The following is a 22,045-nucleotide window of genomic DNA, read 5'->3' as shown; positions in this document are numbered from 1 at the left end:
GTACCGTGGAGGTTCCATGACAAGGGAGAGGTGCTGATCACAGGACAAGCCGGCGCGCAACGAAGAAGCGCGCACCGCGGCAAACTGTTTTTTATTTTTGTGTACATGACAAATGCGCATGCTCCGTTGGGTGCGCATGCGCATCCACAGAGACTTGGACAAAAAAACCCACCTTATTTGCAAGGGGACATGGGCGGGCGCCGGATGCCTCCGGAAATGCGATCAGACGCCTGCCCTTGCCCCGCAGTTTCCGGAAACTAGTACCTCCAAGGTACTAGTTTTTTGCCACGCAGTTTCGGCTGGAAGCCTCGGTTGAGCCACGGGAGTGCTACACTTCCCAGATGTGCTGGTGAGATCGCGCCCGGAAACTCCGGCTGTTTTCCGTCTCACTTGTGTGGCTTCTGTTACGTGTGACCGCAGCCTATGTATTCAAGAGACACACATACGAAAAGGGGATGAGAAACACTTGCAGGTGAAAGGCTTAGGGAAACTTTTCGTAGCTACAGATAAAGAGAAAAAGAGAGGAGTGGCGACTTTTGTCAAAGAACAACTTCAACCGGAAATGATATATGCCTCAGAAGATGGGAGAATTTTAATTGTAGCAACTTGGAGACAGATGAAAAGGATGCTTATTGTCAATGTCTATGCCCCAAATCAAAACCAAGAATTATTTTTTCAAAAACTGCAGGATGTCATTATGCAACAAGTGTTCCACGAAATTTGTCTGATAGGAGATTTCAATACGGTAGTGGATGAAGAGAGAGACAGAAAAATGATTACTCAAGGGGGGGAAAAAAAGAAGCAAGGAAATCCCCAAAGCTCTGGGACAACTTTTGACGGAGCTGAACTTAGTTGATGCTTGGAGAATAAGAAACCCAAAAACTGGTCAATTCACATATTATTCAGCAAGTCATCACTCTTGGTCCAGAATTGATATGGCTTGGATTTCAGCGCCAACGATCAGAGATTTACTGGAGATGGAAATACAAGCTGGGACCTATGCAGACCACAAACCAGTATATTTGGAACTGCAAAAAACAAGAGGGAAAAGCAGATGGATGTTGAACATTTCAGTCTTAAAAAATGAGAAGTTTATGGAAGAACTTAAATTTTTTCTCAAAAAAAATATGCAAACGGAAACATCAATAAATACAGTTTAGGATGCATTAAAAGCATTTTCAAGAGGACAACTAATTCAAGAGTCTGCAAGAATTAATAAACAAAGGTCAGAATATAAAAATTTACAAAAACAAATGCAAAACCAAGAAGAAAAGATGATGGAAATGGCAGCAACTGACCAAGTTAAAGCTAGACTTGAATTATTACATCATAAAAAGAGTTGCTTGCTTAAGGAAGAATTGGCTTAAATTTTTTTATTTCCGCTGCAAAATTATTTTGAAAATGCTAATAAACTTACAATATGGCTTGCCTATAAAGTTCGAGAACAGAGAAAAATCTTTTATAAAAATCTTTAAAAAGAAAGATGGAACAGAGACAAATAGGAATCTGGAAGTAAAAACAGTAATTGAGGACTTCTATAAAAATCTTTATGGAAAATCAGAGACAACTGTTGATCAGATAAGGAAGTATTTGGAAATACGCCAACCTAAAAAAATCTCAAAAGAATACAAGGAGATATTAAGTCAAAGAATTTATATCAAAGAATCAAAGAATATATATTTACATTCAGCTTATGTCCCGCTCGAACCCCTCCCACGGGGTCTCTGAGCAGCTTACATAGTTTATTATCCCTAACTATGGGCACATACATCATTGGGGTGGGATTGCCTACCAGCACCCAGTGGGGTTCAGTTAGTATTTCCTCAGCTTGTCTCGGCTCGGCTCCCGGCTTCAGCTCGGCCTCTCCATCCACACTTTCTTCAAACTTCTCGGTGGTCTTCTGGAGTCGACGGGCCATTCGTCGTGCCGACCGCAGCGTGGCTCCGGCTCCGTCCTTCAGGCTCCGCCACGCCTGTGCCGCTGGGTCTTTGCGCTTCCTGGCTCTGCCTCTGCCGTCGGTCCACCGCTCGATGTTACGTCTTTCTTTACTTCCGCTTGCCACCTCGCCTGCCGCCGCCATTACACACCGCTCCACCGCCGTTGCTCGCCGAATCACTGCTGCTAGAGTCCCACCCCACCTCCCAATGGAGGAGGGTGCTCCCTGCCTTCTAAGGCAGGTACCCATTAATCTACTCGCAAGTTGTTTTTTAAGGCTTTCGAACCGCTGGGTGGGCGGGAGCTGGGACTAGGGCCGGGTGCTCACTTTGGCCATGGTCTACCATGGCCTACCTGTTCATTTGAAATGTCATGCTTGTAGCTATATAGCTTTGGGGAGAAGACCGTTTTGATTCAAGACTCCATTGTCGACTTTATTGCACATGGATGTAAAGTTGAGACTCATTTGAGAAAGGCACTTCGAAATGAGCATCAACTCGAGAAGTTCGTCTGCCAGTCTGTTCACCTGTTGAATATAAAGACTATACATCATGAAATTTATCAGTACCAGAATCTTATTTACTTCTGTGTAATTTACTTCTGTGTGCACGTCTGCAGCAATTTTTTGTCTCTCATTGTTACTATACTGCTGTTCCCATTGTTGTTATTTATTATTCAATTGAACATATGTACATGTACAGACAACACCACAGCAAGGTGCACATGAACCGCCAGGGAGGCACCAAAGCCAAGAAGCTGCAGCAGGAGTCAACTGTAGCAGGAAAACATCTGGCATTTCTCAGAGTAGAGCAGAACACATTAGCAGCATAGCAAATGTTCAAGCAGACTGGCTGAGCCACACCAGGCTGGATTAGGGGGAGTGGATCTCTCAGCCAGGAAACATTCCAGTCCCTGGTTCTACATTTTGGCCTACCGTGCATAGATCTCTTTGCCTCCCTGACCAATGCCAATACACCCAGACTCTTGGGACACCAGAACAAATGGATGCTCTGATGGCCCCTTGGCCATTGGGCCTTCGTTATGCCTTTCCCCCCATACCTTTGATTCCAAAGGTTCTGAACAAAATGAAACAGGAGAAGGCAGATTTTTCTGGCCCAGGAGACCTTGGTTTTCCAGCCTACTGAAATCATCAGTTCAACCTCCATGGGAACTTCCACTGTCGCTGAGTGTGCTAATCCAGGGTCCCATCTGTCATCCATTCCCAGCTTGGCTTTGTCTGACAAGATGGAGATTGAGTAGCAAGCGATGATCTCACAGGTTTTCTCTGATCAGGTCATTCTGACTATGATGGCGGCTCAGAGAAGCTCCTAGAATTCACAACAGTTCTTGGAAGGCTTTTGTCAGATGGTGCAAGAGGAAACACCTGCAACTGGGCACCTTGGATCATCCTCAGGTATTGTCCTTCCTACAGAATAGAGTCTCTCAGGATCTAAGAGCAAGCACTTTCCAGGCACCCAGCGGTGAAGAGATTTCTGAAGGGAGTTACTTTGTACCAGCCCCCTACAGTATACAGGTTTTCCTCTTGGATACTTCATGTTGTTCTTCAGGCTGTAACCAATCCTCCATTTGAGCCTCTAAGCGAGGTTTCCCTGAAGTTCCTTACCCTGAAGGTACTTTTCCTGGTAGCTGTTACATCAGCAAAAGGGGTCTCAGAGATAAGTGCTCTTTCCACCAGAAAGTGCATATGCATCTTCCATAAGGACATGGTGGTTCTGCACATAGATCCCACCTTTGTTCCTGAGGTCAACACACCTTTTCACAGCTTGCAGGAGATATATTTGCCATCCTTCTGCCCGAAGCTGTCTCACTTTAGGAAGAAGATTTGGCACTTGCTTGATCTTTGCAGAACGGAACATGGACTTACCATGAAGGTTCCTCCTTCTTGAGGGCGAGGAGGACACTCTGGACCCACCCTAGTTGGACCATCTCTGTTCAGCTTATTACACTTCCTAAATGGTGAATGACTGCCAATCTCCATGTTCATTGTTCTTTCACTGCTCTAACAGTTTGCCTGTATGGTTTGTTTCATTGGGTTCTATAAGCCTTGTTGTCTGTCTGTTTGGCACACATCGTGGACTGTTATCAGCTGTGGAAGTCTCCAGACTGAGGACGGGTTCCTCCTCCCCTCGGAGATGGAAAGTGCAATCAATTTCCTGTCTCCAGGAATTGTGGGAAGAGGAACCCAAGCATATCAGAGTGTCCTCCTTGCCCTCGAGAAGAAGGAACCTTAATGGCAAATCCAGTGTTCCGTTCTCTCCTCTGTATAGACAGTGGCATGGATCCAGAGCTGCCCTTAGAATAACTCAGGCTTAGAATAACTCAGGCTTATCTGAATACAGGGATAGTTGCATCCTAAAGTTACATTCTAGAAAGGGGAAGACAAGGCCTCCATGGGGCGCACATTACTCACCATATGTACTTTGAAACTGAGCAACACCTGATGGACACTAGCAAGGTAGGAGGGGAGGTCTTGGGGTCTGTGCAAAACATGTTCCTGAAGCCTTTAAGTCTGTTCAGTGTTGCCCATCCTGCTTTTTGGCAGCCTTAGAGTATAATGGGATGTTGAGAATTTTTTTTTAATCGTATTCAATATAGAAGAATTTAACAGCCCTCATCAGACTTATCAAATAGTCAGATGTAATGTGCTGCATGTGCCAAATTTCTGCTTCCCTACAATACAAATAAATGCAAGAATCAGCTCCACAACATAAAACGTATTATCTTTACAAATGTTCGGTGTTCATTTTTACACGATATACAGAAGCTATTCTGATTACAAAGTGTGTGAAGGGATAAACTGATACACATGAAGTGATACTTGCATCGTAATGAATTAGTATGTTTACAAAACAGGAGTGAAGCACTTCTCATAGAAATAGAATAGGATCAAGGCAAAGTATCAAGGAAAATTACTTTGTGGAAAAGAGGGAATGCCTCTCCTTCAAATCAGGCAGTCATGCAATAACTTGTTACTGAATTATGCAAGTTGGGATAAGCAAGACATTTGTGGGGGAATTTCCTCACTGCTCCCTGCTTTCTCCTCTTGTATCTGCCAAACACACACACCCCGGCCACCTTTATCCACCATGCTGCTATTTCCTCCCATCTCTTTCCTTTCATGCCCTCTTTCTCCCATCATCACTTTGTCCTTGCCTCCAGGATAGAAAAGAGTGGCAACTGGAAGAGGCAGGTACTGAGTGCTGACTGTCATTGGGCTGAAGGGGAGCCTGCAGCCATTCACAGGCCAGCCCAAGCATGGGTGGCACTCAGCATCCACCACATCTGGCTCCCACTGCCCCCCACCCAGTGGTACCCATTGATTTTGATTTTGTGAGCTGCTTGGTGCAGGACTGGCTGCAGACTCCCTATCAGCCGGACGCACTCTCCCAAACTCCTCTTCCCATCCCCATTGCTTTACTCACCTACACATGCTTTTGCCCGCTTCTCCTCCCTTCCCCATTGTCTCTATAGCCACCCCTGCCTGCCTGCCTTCCCCTTGCTTGACAGCAGCCATCATCTGTTGCATGTGTTGATTGGTTGCCTGCCATTCTACCCCTCCCTCTCTCAGCCACTGCTGCCAGCTAGCTGATTCAGCATGGCTTGCAGTGTAAAGCAAGGCAACTCTTCCTCTATATTTTTCCTTCCAGCCAGTTCCAGATACCTTTTCTTAGCCTTCCTAGACAAAGCTATGGGGATTGCTAGGCATCTCCCAAAAAGACACTCATGATCTCACAGTGTTATATCATGAGACTGATTGTGTTTAAGTAAGTTTACACAACTGCAGATGTTTCAGTGGTTTATAGCCTTTTTATAAATCCCTGGTTTTTATTTTAAAGTGTTGACATTTTCTGCACGCCTTGGGGATTCCCCTGGTTTGTTGGAAAAAACCAGCCTTCTCTCTATATGTTCCTATTTAGTGGATTTAATTGATGCACATTCTAGAGCCATATTCAGAATTAGATACATGATTTTTAGACTGCCTAAAATTGTGCCAACTAAATGTTTTCAGGTCTCACATTTCTAGGAAGTATACATTATTCATTACCAACAGAAGTGGAAATGGTGAATTACTAAACACAAGTTATAACTTGTTTGAACAGGAAAACTATTTCCAAATCCTTCCTGTGATGCTTTTCTTGTATTGTACTTCTGCTCTGTTGCTCAATCCCACTGTTGAAAGTCTCTAACATTGTAACAAGTCTTCTGCATAATATAAATGAACATGTATTCTTTACACGGCTTATGCAATACTGTTTCTTAGCCTGATCTACAAACAGTTTTCAAAAAGGGCTCAATGAACATGTCAACTCAGTGTGTGGTAGCGGTGAAAAAGACAAGCTCCAATCTGCAGATTATTAGGAAAGGGAGTAAAAATAGAATGGCCAACATTGTAGTGCTCCAATTAAATATAAGGTGCTTCCTCATTTGTTACACACTGTACAGTTCTTGTTGCTGTACAGTAAGTCCCCAGCGTGCAGATGGCATCCATTCCAGAAGTCAGGTGTTTGGAACTCAGAACGCATTTTCTCATAGATACGTGTTGTACATACATAGTTTATTACAATCCACAATCAGCTAATTTTAAAAAGTCATGCGTGATACACAATGGATACATAAGCAGTTGTTCTATACAGTTCCTGCAATTAATGATGAAATAAAATTATTAAAACATTTAACCAATTGTTTCCTTATTGAGCACGCCAGTGCACTAAATCTTGCTACCTTAAAGGTTGTTTCATTAAAAGAGTAGTAAGAAGAACCGAAACATAAAAATCATTGCATCCGCCTAAGTTTTTGGATGTAATTGGAGTGATATGCATATTCCAAATGTCCCTGTAAAATGGACAGTATAGGACATTTTCAATAATTTCTATCATACAGTTCCCGTCAAGAAAGGCAGATGGGAGAATGTTAAAATGGGCCAAGATAAAAGCTCTACAATATTTGGGGAATTCTAATGCATAAAGGTAATTTGGTGAAGTAAAATTTTGGTTACTGTTCCTCACAACAGGAACAGAATAGGCCTGTGATCTGTTGATAATGTTGTAATAGTTTCTAATTTAGTTCACAGCATATGTAATCCTTAACGTAGGTGAAATAGGGTTGGTTTGCAATGAGAAACAGAAGAAAAAGATCAGTATATCTAATGGTCCCATCTGTGGATACTGAAATCCAGAAGTTGGAGTCTTGTACAGATGAGGCAGATCTTTCTACAAACCTGAGAAAATCCCCAGGTTTACAGAAAAAATCTGAAATCTTTTTTTTTTTAAGGGAGGGGGTTAACTTCTCCCAAATAAAAGGAAGCAGAGCCTGTACCTTTTAAAAAATGGATGCCCTCTGAGATCTCGGTGACCTTTAAAGGGGTTGCTATGCAACTATGGCAATATTTCCAGCCTTCAAACCTTGGTTTCTGTCGTTAAAGGTAGGGGAGAGATGGAGAGTGGTGTAGTGGTTAGTGTGTCAGACTAAGATCTGGGAAATCCAGGTTCTTATCTCCACTCTGCCATGGAAGATCACTGAGTGACGTGTGCCAGTCACTTTCTCAGCATAATCTACTTCACAAGGTTATTGTGAGGAGAGAAGAATGATGTAAGCTCCCCATTGAGGAGAAACATAGTATAGGTGTAATAAATAAAAAATAAAGTTGAAGACTGGGGGGCATGGTAAAAGAAATGTCAGTTGATGAGTGGGAAGGAGAGAAGGAAGCTGGGAAAGGGGAGATGATATGGGGACTGTCAGGAGGAGAAGTAGTAGTAGTGCAGGATAGGGAATACAGGGGGAAATTAAGTGACCTCACTCCCGTAAGTCCTTGCATGCTCCCTGCTTATACTGTTATAATACTGTGCAGTAGTGAAACAAGATAATAAAATAATAGCAGACTAATTTTTTTTATTTTCTTTGAATACTATTGTTGCCTGGATTGCAGGAAACAGGTTTAATTCAAGAAGGCTAAGGATGCATGGTGCTCATCACAATTTGGGGAAAGGAGAGGTTTCTTTAACTCATATGAAGCTAAAATGTTTTCAGGTGTTTGGATTCTTCCAGGAGCAGGTAACAAAAAAAGCAATTATAAAGGGAAGGGGCCAATTAACATAAATCAAAGGCTCGCCTCTCTCCACCCCTTGCTTAGTCTCTGTCCATCTGTGCTACCTAACCATCTCCTCTCTTTTATCCAACACTCCCAAGTTCCAATATTGTCCTTCCTCTGTTGATCATGGTAGGTATTTGTAAGTCAGGGATTTCCTGTATTTCAAAAGGATATTGTAGAACTGGGAAAAGTACAGAAGGGGGGTGACCAAGATATTTAAGTGTTGGAGCATCTTTCCTACAAGGAAAGTCTAAAGAGCTTGGGAGGTCAAGGTTTAGAAGAAGGAGCTAGAGGATGGACATAATAGAGGTCTGTAAAATTATGCATGGAGTAGAGAAAGTGGATAGATAACTTTTTCTCTCCCTTCCATAATGCTAGAGCTTTGGAGCACAGTGGACTCAATAAAGTTGATGGGCAGTAAATTCCAGACAGACAGAAGTAAATCTTAACGAGTATTCTAAACATGGAATTCAGTGCCAGTGGGCCTTTAAGAGAGGATTAAACAAACTCATGGAGGATTGGTCCATCAATGGCTACTAGCCATCATAACCACAGGGAACCTCTGTTCAGAGATAGTAAGCCTCTAAATACCAGTGCTAGAAGGAAATAACAGGGAAGGTGTTGGACTCTGTTGTTTGTTTGCTCTCCAAGGCTACCAGTTGGCCATTATATGAAACAGGATGTTGGACTATAAATGGACCACATCTGATCCAACAAGTCTCTTATGTTACGTTACTAAACAGAACAGTCTTCAACAGGGTTAAATTTTATTTATGTGTAATTGTGTATTGAAAACAAACTCATCAGGCTAAACGTAGTTTATTGTGCTATGTCCCAACCAATGTTCCCTCTAAGCTGTGGAGTCTTGTGAGCAAAAATTCTACTTTGTGAGCTACTGGCATTAAAGTTGTGAGCTTTAATTTGGCTACTGCATAAATCAGTTTGCTCTGGAGCCCTCCTTCCTGAGCAAAGACAAAAATACGTGAGCCGGAGGCTCAAAAACTATGAGCTAGCTCACACTAACTCAGCTTAGAGGGAACACTGGTCTCAACATGTTGAAAATTACCAGAATATGTTAACTTTACTGAGCATGTTTGATTTACCATTTTGTTTTTAATTCGTGGTAAAATACATTATTCAAGAATAAAGTTGCAAAAGTTGACTTGAAACTCAACATCAGAAAAACTAAGATCATGGTCCATAGCTGTGGCTTGGAAGAACTCTAAAATTCCATCAATATCTACTTGGTACTTACAAGTCTAGGATATGTATATAATGGAAAAGATATCAGACAGATTGTCTTTAAATAATAATAATGAAAATAATTCCGAAATATCTACCTTTATCCAAACTTGGTTCCTAGTAATTGAATTTATTTCCAACAATGAGCCATTCCTAAATAAATCTTATCCAATTGACTTATTGGTACTGTAATATATATTTCTCTCCTTGTTAATACTTGTTTCTGTCTACCAATTTAATAATTACCTTTCTTTGATACAGTTATTTATTATATTTATTTATTCACTTGCTTATTCTACTTAACTACCGTTTTTAGTAAAATTGAGATAACTAACCCACCCTAAGATAACACAGTAGCTCTGTGTTGATTTATTATTACCTTTTTAAATTCTTGAATACTTCAGAAGTTTAAATTTCCTTATTTGTTTTATCATTTTATGTAAATTTTTTATTTTATGTATCTTTGATTATCTTTGTAAACTATTTTTTTTCAAATAAAAATAATTAGCAAAAAAACAAACCTCAATCATGGCATTCGGCCCCATCACTCCTTGGCAAATAGAAGGGGAAGTCATGGAAGCAGTGACAGAATTCACGTTCCTGGGATCCAAGATCACTGCAGACGGTGACTGCAGCCATGAAATTAAAAGACACCTGCTCCTTGGGAGGAAAGCTATGGCAAACCTAGACAGCATAATAAAAAGTAGAGACATTACATTGCCAACAAAAGTCCATATGGTCAAAGCGATGGTATTCCCAGTAGTAATTTATGGCTGTGAGAGTTGGAACATAAGAAAGGCCGAGTGCCGACGAATAGATGCTTCTGAATTATGGTGCTGGAAAAGATTTTTGAGAGTCCCTTGGACTGCAAGGAGATCAAATCAATCAATCCTAAAGGAAATCAAACCTGACTGTTCCCTGTAAGGACAGATACTGAAGCTCAGATACTTTGGCAACCAAATGAGAAGGGAGCACTCATAGGAGAAGACCCTGATGCTGGAAAAGATTGAAGGTAACAGAAGAAGGGAATGGTTAGACAGTGTTACCGATGCAACAAACATGAAATTTAGCAATGTCCCCTCTAAGCTGTGGAGTCTTGTGAGCAAAAATTAAACTCTGTGAGCTGCTGGCATTATAGTTGTGAGCAAGTGATTTGGCTGCCACATAAATTAGTTTGCTCTGGAGCCATCCTTCCTGAGCGAAGACAAAATTCTGTGAGCCAGAGGCTAAAAAACTGAGCTAGCTCTCACTAACTCAGCTTAGAGGGAACACTGGACAGCAGAAGACAGGAGGGCCTGGCGTGACGAGGTCCATGGGGTCGCGAAGAGTACGACTCGACTGCGACTGAACAACAACAACCTTGAATAAGAATTGGACATCATTCCTATGCTCTACTGAAAGGGAAGTTTACACCAGTATGTGTGCACGCACATTCTTAAGGTTTCTCTTCACAGTTAAACATATGTACTGTGTAGGCCTAGACTCATTTCTGAGTGAAGATACGAACTAGTATGCTTTCTTTGAGCTTTTGGAAGCAATTGGTTTGCTGTTCTCTTCCATCCTTCTTTAAAATATTGGGCAAAAATAAAACATAAACTTCTTCCGCCAATATCGAGATATTCCACCTACACATCACAGATTTGGTTTTTGAATAGTACTCACGAAGAACTACAGAAGAGATGGAGAGAGGTAGGTCTATCCAGATACTGTGACGAGAGGGCTTTCGCTCTAAATTAGATATAGAAAAGACATTGGGCCAAAAGATACCATGGTTCTTATATCTACAATTACAGCATGTAAAATAGCTTTTTTAAACAAAGGTTTCTGTCCCAATCTACAGCTGAAAATCAGAATAGCTCAAAATCCATAATCCGTCTTTGTAAAAATAGCTGGAGAAGTGTATTTAAAGCAAGGCATTGTTACTTGTTTATTTGCTGTAATTTTTTTAATTCTCACTCTTTGCTCGGGTTTTGTTTTGCTAGCCATTTTGTTTTAACCGACATGGAAGAGCCCACTTTAAAGCTTTAGATATTACTGTCAATATTTAGTAGCTAAAAACATTCCATGAAGATTAGAAAACTAGATCACTGTGCATGCCTGCTTGGGTTTATGACAGCCAACTGTTCCTGGCCATCTGCCCGGTTTGTGTTAGTCAGGATGACCCTAGGGGAATCTTCATTTGTTTTATTGCTGTTATAAGTGCTGAGTGAAAAAGAGCCTGAGTGCAAAGTTCCATCTCCATTGCATTTAATAGTAGGATGGTGATACAGTGAACAAGAAATAGATACTGTTCTCCCTCACCATTGTCATTCAGTTATATCCATCAATTGTAGTCTATTACATTAATTAGAACTTCTACTTGGGCTTCTTTGTTTTTAAGAGCTCCCCAGTGTATACTACTTATCAGTTTTCCATCTCCTCCCCACTGTTCCTTGCATACCTTTTGCTGCTTGTAAATAGCAATTTGCTTTTTAAAAAAACCCTTCCCATTGATGTTATTATGTACTCTTTTTGATGCAACCGCTCCTTTCCAGCTATATCCTTGATAGTGGTATATGTTGGCAAAATTTCAGACCGGAAACAGTTAAAGTTGTATGAAATGTTACTTCAAGGCAAAAAACGTGTTATCAGACAAGGCAAAGAATTATTCAGAAATCCTTCAGTCTCAAAATGAAAATAGACTAAGTGCAAATTCAGAAGTCATTGATCTAGTTTTGGCAGAGGCATGGAGCTAAATGTGTTGTACGTATGCTTAATTCTCTGGATCTTTCAAACAGATATTAAGAGCCTCTTGCTACATTGGTTTTGGTTCCTGTGGAATACATAAGAATCAATTTAAAACTAAAACAGGGTTAGATTTTGTTGCAGTGCCTTGAAGTACTTGGCGCCTACCCCAAAATGTGCTTTTATTCACTGGATGAGATTGCTGCCATGTTGGCTATTTGACTGGCTTTTTAAAGAGAACATGGTAGTTGGGCTGTTGAGTGTTGAAAGATTCACAAATATGGCAATGCTTTTATTCATTATGGGTTGAATCTTACTAATTTTTCTGTTGGCAAAAGTGGGAGGAGAGGTTCTTTTTAATTACCAGGAAGTCTATGGCAGGTATCATGAGACCTGTATGGACAAAAACTACATTGGCCAAGGACTATGGTAAGATGGGAGCTGGATGTGATCTAGTGTCAGGGTCTCGCAGCAATCAGTTCTCAACAACGTTCCTTCAGAAAGGTTCAAGTTTATTGAGTACAGTAAAGGCAAGTCTTCTGTGCATACATTTAGTGTCAGAACTAATCCTAAAGGCGAGAGCGAGTTAGATATACGGGATTCGAAGTGGGGGTCCCCTCACAAGGTCGAGCCAATCAGGGCATTGGTTACAGTGCGCTTAAATTAACGGGTTCACATTCCCAGCAAAGGAGAGCAGTACCAAGGTCAGATGCTCAGGCTATGAGATAAGACTCAGGGAGGAAAAGTGAAGGTTAACATTCCAGCATAACAAGAAATACATCAGCCACCGCACACACACACCCCCAGCAGCCATGGCAGCATAGCTGACATCTAGCAGGAAAGCTGGTAGTATCCAAACCAATTCGTTTATTTTTAAAATCTACAGAGAATGAACATTTTGGGGGAGCTGTTCCTGCCTCTCCTCGTTCTAAGAATGTTATCCATCTAGCAAAACATAAAGCAAATTTTTACTACTTATTCACTTTGAGTTTTTCCTGGAAGAAAGGAAAGAGAAAATGTAATTGAGCACTTAGAAGGAGCAGCAAAAAAGTGTACACTGAACCAGAAAATGAAAAGGGACTGTGGATAGTAGAATGCATGTCTGATACTTACACCTTGTCAGAACTTGAGTGAATCTTCCTTGAATGTTGCTCCTGGGAACATGGTTCCATAAGAAATACCATGGAGGAAATGTTGGGGTACTGCTATGTGTGTATGAGGGGTTAGTAAAAGAAAATACTCCTGATGGAAATGAGTTAAATCAATTCATATGTTGCCTGTTCTGAAGCAACATATGAATTGATTTCCAAATTAAAGTAACTACTATATGTGTTAGAACAGGTTCCTTAAAATTCCTTGAGACTGTACCATAATCATAGTTTAATCATATTTGTAGAAATAATCTTTCTTATTTCATTATCTGACAGAATAGCTATATTTATCAAAAGCTTGCATTGTATTAAAATTAGGTTGTAGGTAGAAGTGTTGGTGCACAAGTTAATTTTTTAAAATGTCATAAATAATTCAGGACCAATTTAAGTATCACAAAGACACTTTTATCACAAAATTGATCACAACACTTTAAGCTTTCTAAAACTTTCTACAGCTGATTTTCTAAAAATCAACTGAGAATTACTTTCCTGCACTTACTTGCTATGCCCTAGAAAGCCATAAACATCACTGGTTTTAAAGCAACTTTTTTTTGGTTTAAGGAATATGTCTGTACTGTACTGTGTTTGGCAGAATGTCTTTCAATTATAAATGTTTGTGTTTATTCAGATGTTCATGTACTGTGGTGTACTGACTCTGAACCAGTGCTTTGAGACTGCAGTAGAACCAATTGAATATGAATAGCCTTGCTATTTGAAAAGCAGGTTGGCATAGTGGCCAGGAATGCCTTCCAACAGCTGCGTCTGGTTCACCAGTTCTGTCCATTCTTAGATGCAGCTGATCTGGCCACACTGATCCATGCTTTGTAATGTCATGGTTTTATTATTGTGATGTGCTCTACTTTGGGCTGCCCTTAAATATATCCCAGAAACGTTTGCTGGGTCAGAATGTGGCAGCCTGATTGTGAGGGGCTAGCCCTTGGGCGCATATCTTGCACATCTTAAACCAGTTGCCTGCCAGTTTGTTTCTGAGTCCAAATCAAAGTGCTGGTTATGACCTTTTTAAGCCCTTCAGTGGCCTGGAACCCACATATCTAAAGGACCATCTCTTTGTATAATGTCCCCATGCTCCAACTGGCTGTTTCTCTACTGAAGGTGGCCTGCCTGGTATCAACCAGATCCCATTTCTTTTCCATTGTAACTCCCACTCTGTGGTATGAGCTCCACAAGGAGGCAATCGTAATGCCATCGTTGGAAATCTTCAGGATACTATGCAAGGCCATTTTATTTGCCATGGCTAGTAATAGGGTCGAAACTGCAAACATCTTGTGGGGGGAGGGGATGTCTGCGGTTTTAATCTATTAGTTTGAAGTTGTAATTTTTTAACTGTGATGTATAAACCACTGTGAGCCCCAAGGAAAGATGGGGTATATATATATTTTAATAAATTTGAATAATGAGAGGTGTTCAGTGTACAGAAGGATTTCTTTCAGGTTTTGAAAAAAGCTATCTGACTAAAAATATAACTGTTAAAAGGCTGATATTCGTTCCCATTAAGCATCTATAATTTGTTTTATTACTTCAGGCTTTTACCATCTAGGCACAGATCAGGATTTCTGATAGCCCTGAGATTAGAATTGAGTGTAGCACATATTCATTGATCTAAACAGCCATTCTTGTAGCAGAAATAAATATATGTGAAAATAGGATCTCTCTCAATCTCTTTAATTTGTTGTGTATATTACTTAAACGGTCAGATCAAAAGGGTTTAAACAGAATATTATTTTTTCCCTCAAAAAGGTATGTAAACAGATCTGGCTAGGATTATTTGACGATAGATCATCAGCAATTCCGGACTTCAGGGACCCACAAAAGGTCAAGGAATTTTTACAAGAAAAATATGAAAAGAAAAGATGGTCAGTATACAATTTATTTGGCTAGTAAAAATAAGACATGTAATCTTTTATCAAAATAGAAGTTTAAATAGTAGTGAATTTAGCAACAGAATTATGTGTTTAGTACAAGGTACTTGCATCACTATTTTGTCTGCTCTGGGTGCTTTACAGGAAGATGACTTATTTTCCATCATTTGTCAGTTCTAAATAACTGAAACCTGCACACCAACTTCAGGGCTTACTCACTGTTGGAATCCTGCCTGTTCTCTCCCTTGTCCTCATTATGATAGGGTCGGTTGGGTTATTAGAGGTTAGTAGAAACTTCTGGCAACATTAATATTACTTAAATAGCAAAGACTGGTCTATTATTGCCAGTCAGTACACAAATTACTTGCTGTTTGAAACGTCTGCCCCTTGAAGAAGTATCAAAAAGCTTCTGTATAGTTTAATTTATTTTAATGAGAAACACCTCTGAAGTTTCAGAATGCTGTAGGCTTCAAGGATATTGGACATTTTTTAATGCTGCTAGCACAGGTCTTGGAATAGCAGTACTGGGTCATCCTTCTGTTAATTTTGGAAGAATAGTATTAAATATGAAATGCATTTCTTTGTCTTAGGTATGTTCCACCAGAACAAGCAAAAGTTGTGGCATCAGTCCATGCGTCTATATCTGGGTCCTCTGCTAGTAGTACAAGCAGTACACCTGAAGTCAAGCCACTTAAATCTCTCCTGGGAGAATCTGCACCAGCATTGCACATAAATAAGGGCACACCTACTCAAGTGAGTAACATGACAAAAACAACAGCAACTCTGTGTTAAGGAACTGACAGGTAGTGTTCTCAAGGGCATTCCAAATGAACGCTTAAAAGTCTTTTCCACTGGTGTTGAAGCAAACTGTTGGTGGAGGCAAGCTCAGCCCAGATTTTAGTCAGCTGTAATTATGTGATTGTGAGCTCAAAACCATACAGTTTGTCTCTGCTATAAAGACGTGACAACTATATTTTGTGCAGCTTTAGTTGGGTGCTGCTTACAGAACATTTGATTTTATTGTCTCTGTTCTATACCATGTTCATTTGTGTGTTTTCACTATCTTCATGCATCACTGTCACAACGAAGTCCTTTACTTGTCAGTCATTTTCTTAAGTCATTCTTCCTTGCTTTTTTAATCTTCAGAGATACTTGTGCCCACCAAGCTCATACCTCTTTTTGGTTTATGTAGACACTCAAAAATAATATTTCCAAGGAAACAATTTCTTTTCTAGTAGCACTTCTGAATCCTTTGAAAATAACTAAGCTGACACAAAGCCTGTGTGTGTATGTTTGTATATGTAGTAGTGCACACTTTTATCCCATCTCTCCATGATATTGAGGAAGTGTACAAGAAGAAATAAAATCTTCAGATTTAAAATATAACATTTAAAACAGCAAAAAAGTTTGTATAAATTTTGATGTTGCCTTTATTGGCAACAAGCAGTCCCAATGCAGTTTACATATACAGATTTTGCAGTTTACATATACAGATTTTTTAAAAACTAAACAGTAACACTATCTAAATAACAAATTATTATTCACTGTCCATCACAATTAAGTAAGCTGTCCATTGTTGAGTCTTCTTGCCTTGCTTGTGCATCTCCTCCTGTACTTTTGGAATGTATAAAGGATTTCTTTGATATAGCTGACTGACTGCATTAACTGTCAGGAATGGACTCTAATGAACATTCTGTTACTGACATTTTCACAGTATATAGAATGCTTATGAATATTCTACAACTTGAATATTCTACAGCAATCTATCCAAAGCTACTGTTGCTTTAAAGTTGGGACATTATATCTAGGTGAAAAGTAGTTTGGCTTATGAAAGTGTTATCTTTCCACACTGAGAATAAAATTCTAGATTGGTATCTTCTGTTGCTTGTTTAGTCAACTGCAACTTTTGGTTTACAGTCTCCTGTTGTAGTTCGGTCTCAAGGACAGTCACAAGAAAAGAAACAGTTTGATCTTCTCAGTGACCTTGGTTCAGATATATTTGCTGCTCCTGCTCCTCAGTCAACAGCTACAGCAAATTTTGCTAATTTTGCACACTTCAACAGTCATACAGGTAAGAATAAATTCTGTTCTTGGACTTGATAGTAATAGAAAGATAAAATCCATTTTCTAGAAATGCAAATAGTTCAGTTTGTAAAAGTACTTTAAATGTGTGCTTGTGTGTTTGCTTCAGAAAGAATGGTTAATTTATATTGTAACAAATTATATGACTCCATGTTTAATAGCTATTTGAGCTTATCATAATAGCATGTACAGATAAGGGGAAAAATTCCAGAAGAAGACTGGCCAGATTTCTTCACATACATACATACCATTTCTTGTAAAAACCATTGCTGTATAAGTGGAGAGAGCTGGCTGGCTTTTCGTATTGGCTTGGCATGTGCCAATAGAAACATGGTGATTTTACACCTCCTTTTAACTGCAGTTCCTTGTTAAACAGTTTCTTCTCTGCTTCCACATAGTCATAATTTCACAGAGTTGAAAGTACTAGATTGGGAGTATACTGTATCCCCAGTTGAATGTAGTGATATTTAGCATTTACAAGTGAGGTACCTGTGCATACTTACAGTGGGGATCTCATTTTCTACTTGTGTCCCCTTTCCTATACTTGTTCTTCTTTTCCTCCTCCTGACAGCCCCCATAGCCTTCAACCCCTCCCTCCTGAATAAACCACCAGTCAACCTACATTTATGTCCTCTTCTAGTCTTCAGTTTTTCCTCCTTCCCTCCCCCAGCAGCCTTTCCCATTGTCTTCTTTCCCACCCACCTAACCTTTTTTGTCCTCTCCCTCATTCAGTTTTTCTTCCCTTCCCTGCTTCCTTTTCCCCCTTTCATCTTTTACCTTTCAGTCTCTCCCCTCTGCCTTTAGCTGACCAAAGCCAAAGCTTGGAAAGCGCAGCAGTACTGCTGTGCTTTCCTGGCAACCCTCCAAAATGGCCACCTGTCTCAGAACGTAGTGTCACAAGAACTCAGTGGTCATTTATCGCAGAGCAACATACATTATTTCTCTCATTCTAGATTATTTTGATCTTCAGTATTGGTTTGTTTTTTTAATTCAGAGTTTTCTGAAATCTGAGCTTCCCCCAGGCTTGTAGAAAAATTCCCCTCATTTTTTGATCCATGTACTGGTTCACTATTAGGTAAAACGACAAGGAGTACCTGTAACTTGTGAGGAGTGGAAATACCATCTCCTGCTGATCCCACTTCCCTCCCTCCCCAACCCTTCCATTGCTGTCACTCCCCACACACAGCTATGTCATCCTCCTCTCTTCCCCATTGCGGTTTTCTTGCTTCCACTGCTGCCTCCTCCCTGACCTCCTTTGTTGCAGCTGTTTATTCTCTGTCCCACAGAGTGGGTTGATAAGTGACTCCCAAAATTGTGGGTGGGATCTTGTGATGCAACTTCATGAGATATTGCGCAGTTTGGGTGTTTCTTTGAAAAAAGGTCACCTTTGATTTCCCTTTTCAGATTTTTGTACAGAACTCAGGGTTCTCTCTTTTTTTACAGGAGACCCCCCCCCATTTAAATTTAATTTAAATTTTCAAGGTGCTTTGCATGCATTAACATAGTTATCCTTGTAACTATGTAAGGCAGGACAGTATTTCTCTATACTATGCAGATGGAACTCTGAAGCTTAGAGTATACCCTGAAGCGACTTGGTGACTCCAAAGGCAAAGTTTTAAACAAGTGCTTCACGAGTTCATACAGTGAGCCATTTGTGCTGCACTAGTTCTCAGTTCATGCATCCTACTTAATCCAACAAGTGAAGCCGGCCATACGTGGTTGATAAGCAAGGCAGTTGATGTGCCACTCTGTAGTCCGTGTTGTTTACAGTATGTTGTGTAAAATCAACTTTGTATTATATTTGAGGTGGTAAAGAATCTAGTGCTGGCTGAATGGCTGAGAATTTTTAGTTGCTCATGGAATAAAGCAGTTTGCGATCTACTTTGTGCATGAAAACAGAAGATAGCTAGTTTGGTTGGGATTAGTATCAAAGTTTGGCTGAGAAGTGAGAAGAGGCTCTGGGAGGCAGGAAAGCTAAAGAATTCGGAGCCCTGACATAAGGTTGAAAGGAGGGAACAGAGAAATAGCGGGTAGAAAAACTTGAAGAAAGAGTGAGGGGAATAAGCCCCAAGAAAGAGCCAATGTATTGAAGTGTGACAGGCTGATCAGAGGAGATCCCAAAGAAACGTTCTTGAGTGGACTATATGATATGCAGGAAGGGAGAAATACTAAGAAGCCTTGTCACCAGACAGGATAGCTAAAGCAAGTGAGACAAATTTGGCAGTAGCCTGAAATGCAGGGACCTAAGGAAACGGTGAATGGGGAGACATGAAATCGAGGAAAAGAGCCAAGAATGAAGGAGGATTAGGGCTGTACACTCTTGGCAGAAGGGTGGTGGGCAGGCTAGTGAGAGTTGGAGACGGGGCCAGAGTGCTGAGGTAGCATATGTTTCTTAGGTCTAGACCCTGATCAGAGCTCTATCAGGTTGATTTCTGTGGTTTCAGTAGTGTTGTGGTCTGGCAGTTCTCGGGGACTACAGGGGCCAAAATACAGTATGGGTGGGAGCTGACTTTCACATTGGTTTGAGCTAACTATCCAGCCTCCTGGCTGCAGGCTCCTAGTAGCTATTCCAAAGAGTCTGTATAGGAGAAGAGTTATTGTAGCTTTGTTTAGTTTCACTGTGTTGTGTATTATGGGCCAACTCATGGTAAATTTGCTTTCCCCCATAAAAAAAGATGCTTAATATTCTATATGTTGTACTACAATTACATTTTAAAGATCCAAACATTTTTTTAAAAAAGATCCAAACTTACTGGGTGGGGAGAATTTTTCAGTTTTGTTGTTCTCTTTTTCTTTTGCATTATTCTCGTCAATTGAATGTTAGTTGTATTTCTGCTTTTTAAAGCATAGTGACTTTTCTAAGGCAAAGATCCTAAGAACTATCCTGGCGAACTGTGGCTTGCATTTGTCCTGCAAACCAACTAGCAAACTAGTTTACAGTCCTGCTGTGTAGGGCAAGTTCAAATTGTGCTTTGCAAGTTTGGGTGCAGCAGGAAACTTTGGTTTGCACAAAAATAGTAGTAATGAAGCATGGAAAGAAGGAACAAGTAAGTGCAAGGCTTGATTGCAAAGCATCAAATTATAGTTTGGCTGTTCACTAGTATCAAGCCCGTATTGTCCCTAACCAGCCTTACAAGACTGCCCATTCTGATAGGCAGTCTCCTAGTTCCTGCTGCCACTCTTCACTCCAGATGGAGCAAAATTGGGCATGGAAAATGATGTTGTACCCAGAATTGTCATTACAGCACTCCAAGAATTCCCTAATCTCTAGGTTTTTTTACAACCAGTAATTATGTCATGCTGTTGTACATAATTTCTCTTCCCATCCCCCCCCCCGCCGTTTTTTTCTTTTGCTCCAGTAGGAGCAAAGAAACTGGCTGGCAACCCTATCTCTGACACTGGTCAGCAGGATAGCAGTGCAGAATGTTGATATCACTGAGAATACTTTAGCCAAGTTATGTAAACTGTAGTAATGGATTTTTCTTAAGCCATTAGTGTTTTGCCCCCTAGCTTTCAGGAAGAAAAAGTATCTGGTTGTTCTTAGTAGTTATTACTGCATGTTTAAGCAAAAAGTAAGCTCAGAGGAATTTTAATCTTTAAAAATTAGTGGCAGTTTAAGGCATAAAAGAGACCAATGAAATTAAATTATTTGACATAAGTCCTATTGACATAAATTATTTCCATTAAGAGATGGAAGGATGAGGTCTTGTTTGAGATTGTTTTTGCCCCTTATGTTACGTGTTCATCTAACAGTTTATTTCAGTGGCATGCTTGAGGTACAACTGCCTTTGAAGCCTGCCATATTTGATTCAGTTTATAATCTGGTTTTGTTTACATACCATTAACATGTATTGTTCATTTGCAATTTACAGCACAGAACTCTGCAAATGCAGGGTTTGCAAACTTTGATGCATTTGGACAGTCTAGTGGTTCGAGTAATTTTGGTGGTTTCCCCACAGCAAGTCAGTCTGCTTTTCAACACCAAAATACAGGTAGAAGTGCTCTAACGTTATTAGTTCTTTTAATACAAACTAATCTGGACGTGTAGTGTACAACATTTTTCAGCTCTTTCCTGCATTTAATTTTCTCAATACAAACACTCTGAAGCTCTGGGGAAACCTGACATTCATGCTGCCTTTTGTTTGTTATATTTGTGTGGGTGATGTGTGTTTTATTGTTTTGCATGATGTACTGCAATTTCTTAATTATCCCTACACATGAAATATTTTGTCACACTTTGTGCCATAATAGAATTTTTGATAATACCTAAATTAAATGGAGACTACAAATATTTTTTCATATTCCAATATATTGGACTAGAGAAAAAAGCCATTTAATGGAGAACACGTGTTTTTTAAAAATCTCATGTGTAAGGGTTATGGCTACTTTTGTTTTAATTTTGTCATATATAATGCTTGCTTGGACTGTCATTGCTGCTTGTTTTTATCTATGGCTGACTTTATTTTCTTTTTTCCTTTTTCTTTAAAGTGTGTTGTCTTAAGACTCTTTCTTTTACAATTTTGTTTTTCCCCTTTGTTAACTTTAACCCCTCACACAATTTTCTGGCTGTCCAGCGTTCAGAACGCTTTCATCTAGCTGCAGTTTTGGTGAATTTACTACTTCTGCTTTCCCTCTCCAGGCTGTACGCAGTAAGTTCCACTGAGTGGCAATCTAAACTAATTTAATTTAAAATGTCATTTTTTTCCTTTCACTGTTGTGTGAATTAGCTTTAGCTAATTCACTTTAGCTGATAGTTTATTAGTTTGGTAGCACTTGAATCAAGATTCCTGACCTTTTCTTTCTTTCTGCAAACTCAGCTAAAATTGTAACTGAATTTACTACCCCTGGGGAAATTCTGCAGTAACTTTGGGGCTAATGATATGGAACCATTCAGATCTGTAATAACTGATCATTTTAAGATG

The 22,045-nt window shown here is 40.0% G+C and overlaps 1 protein-coding gene across 10 annotated transcripts in view; it reads left to right on the top strand.

Moving 5' to 3' along the window:
- Positions 1–22,045, top strand: part of AGFG1 (ArfGAP with FG repeats 1) — a 49,872-nt gene that overhangs the window by 18,357 nt on the left and 9,470 nt on the right. For 5 of the 10 annotated variants that reach the window (XM_015417843.1, XM_015417841.1, XM_015417844.1 and 2 more), the window contains exons 3-6: positions 14,920–15,035; positions 15,632–15,794; positions 16,959–17,112; positions 20,996–21,115. In XM_015417843.1, coding sequence (XP_015273329.1) covers positions 14,920–15,035; positions 15,632–15,794; positions 16,959–17,112; positions 20,996–21,115 — 553 coding nt within the window. Of the gene's footprint in view, positions 1–14,919; positions 15,036–15,631; positions 15,795–16,958; positions 17,113–20,995; positions 21,116–21,697; positions 21,773–22,045 lie in introns of all 10 variants that reach the window. The other 5 variants (XM_015417851.1, XM_015417848.1, XM_015417847.1 and 2 more) reach the window with 2 other exon arrangements.

This window comes from Gekko japonicus, unplaced genomic scaffold, assembly GCF_001447785.1.
Source record: "Gekko japonicus isolate JY-2015 unplaced genomic scaffold, Gekko_japonicus_V1.1 scaffold302, whole genome shotgun sequence".
Taxonomy (NCBI): domain Eukaryota; kingdom Metazoa; phylum Chordata; class Lepidosauria; order Squamata; family Gekkonidae; genus Gekko; species Gekko japonicus.
Note: the sequence above shows the minus strand (reverse complement) of the source record. Positions and strands in the feature narration are given on the sequence as shown.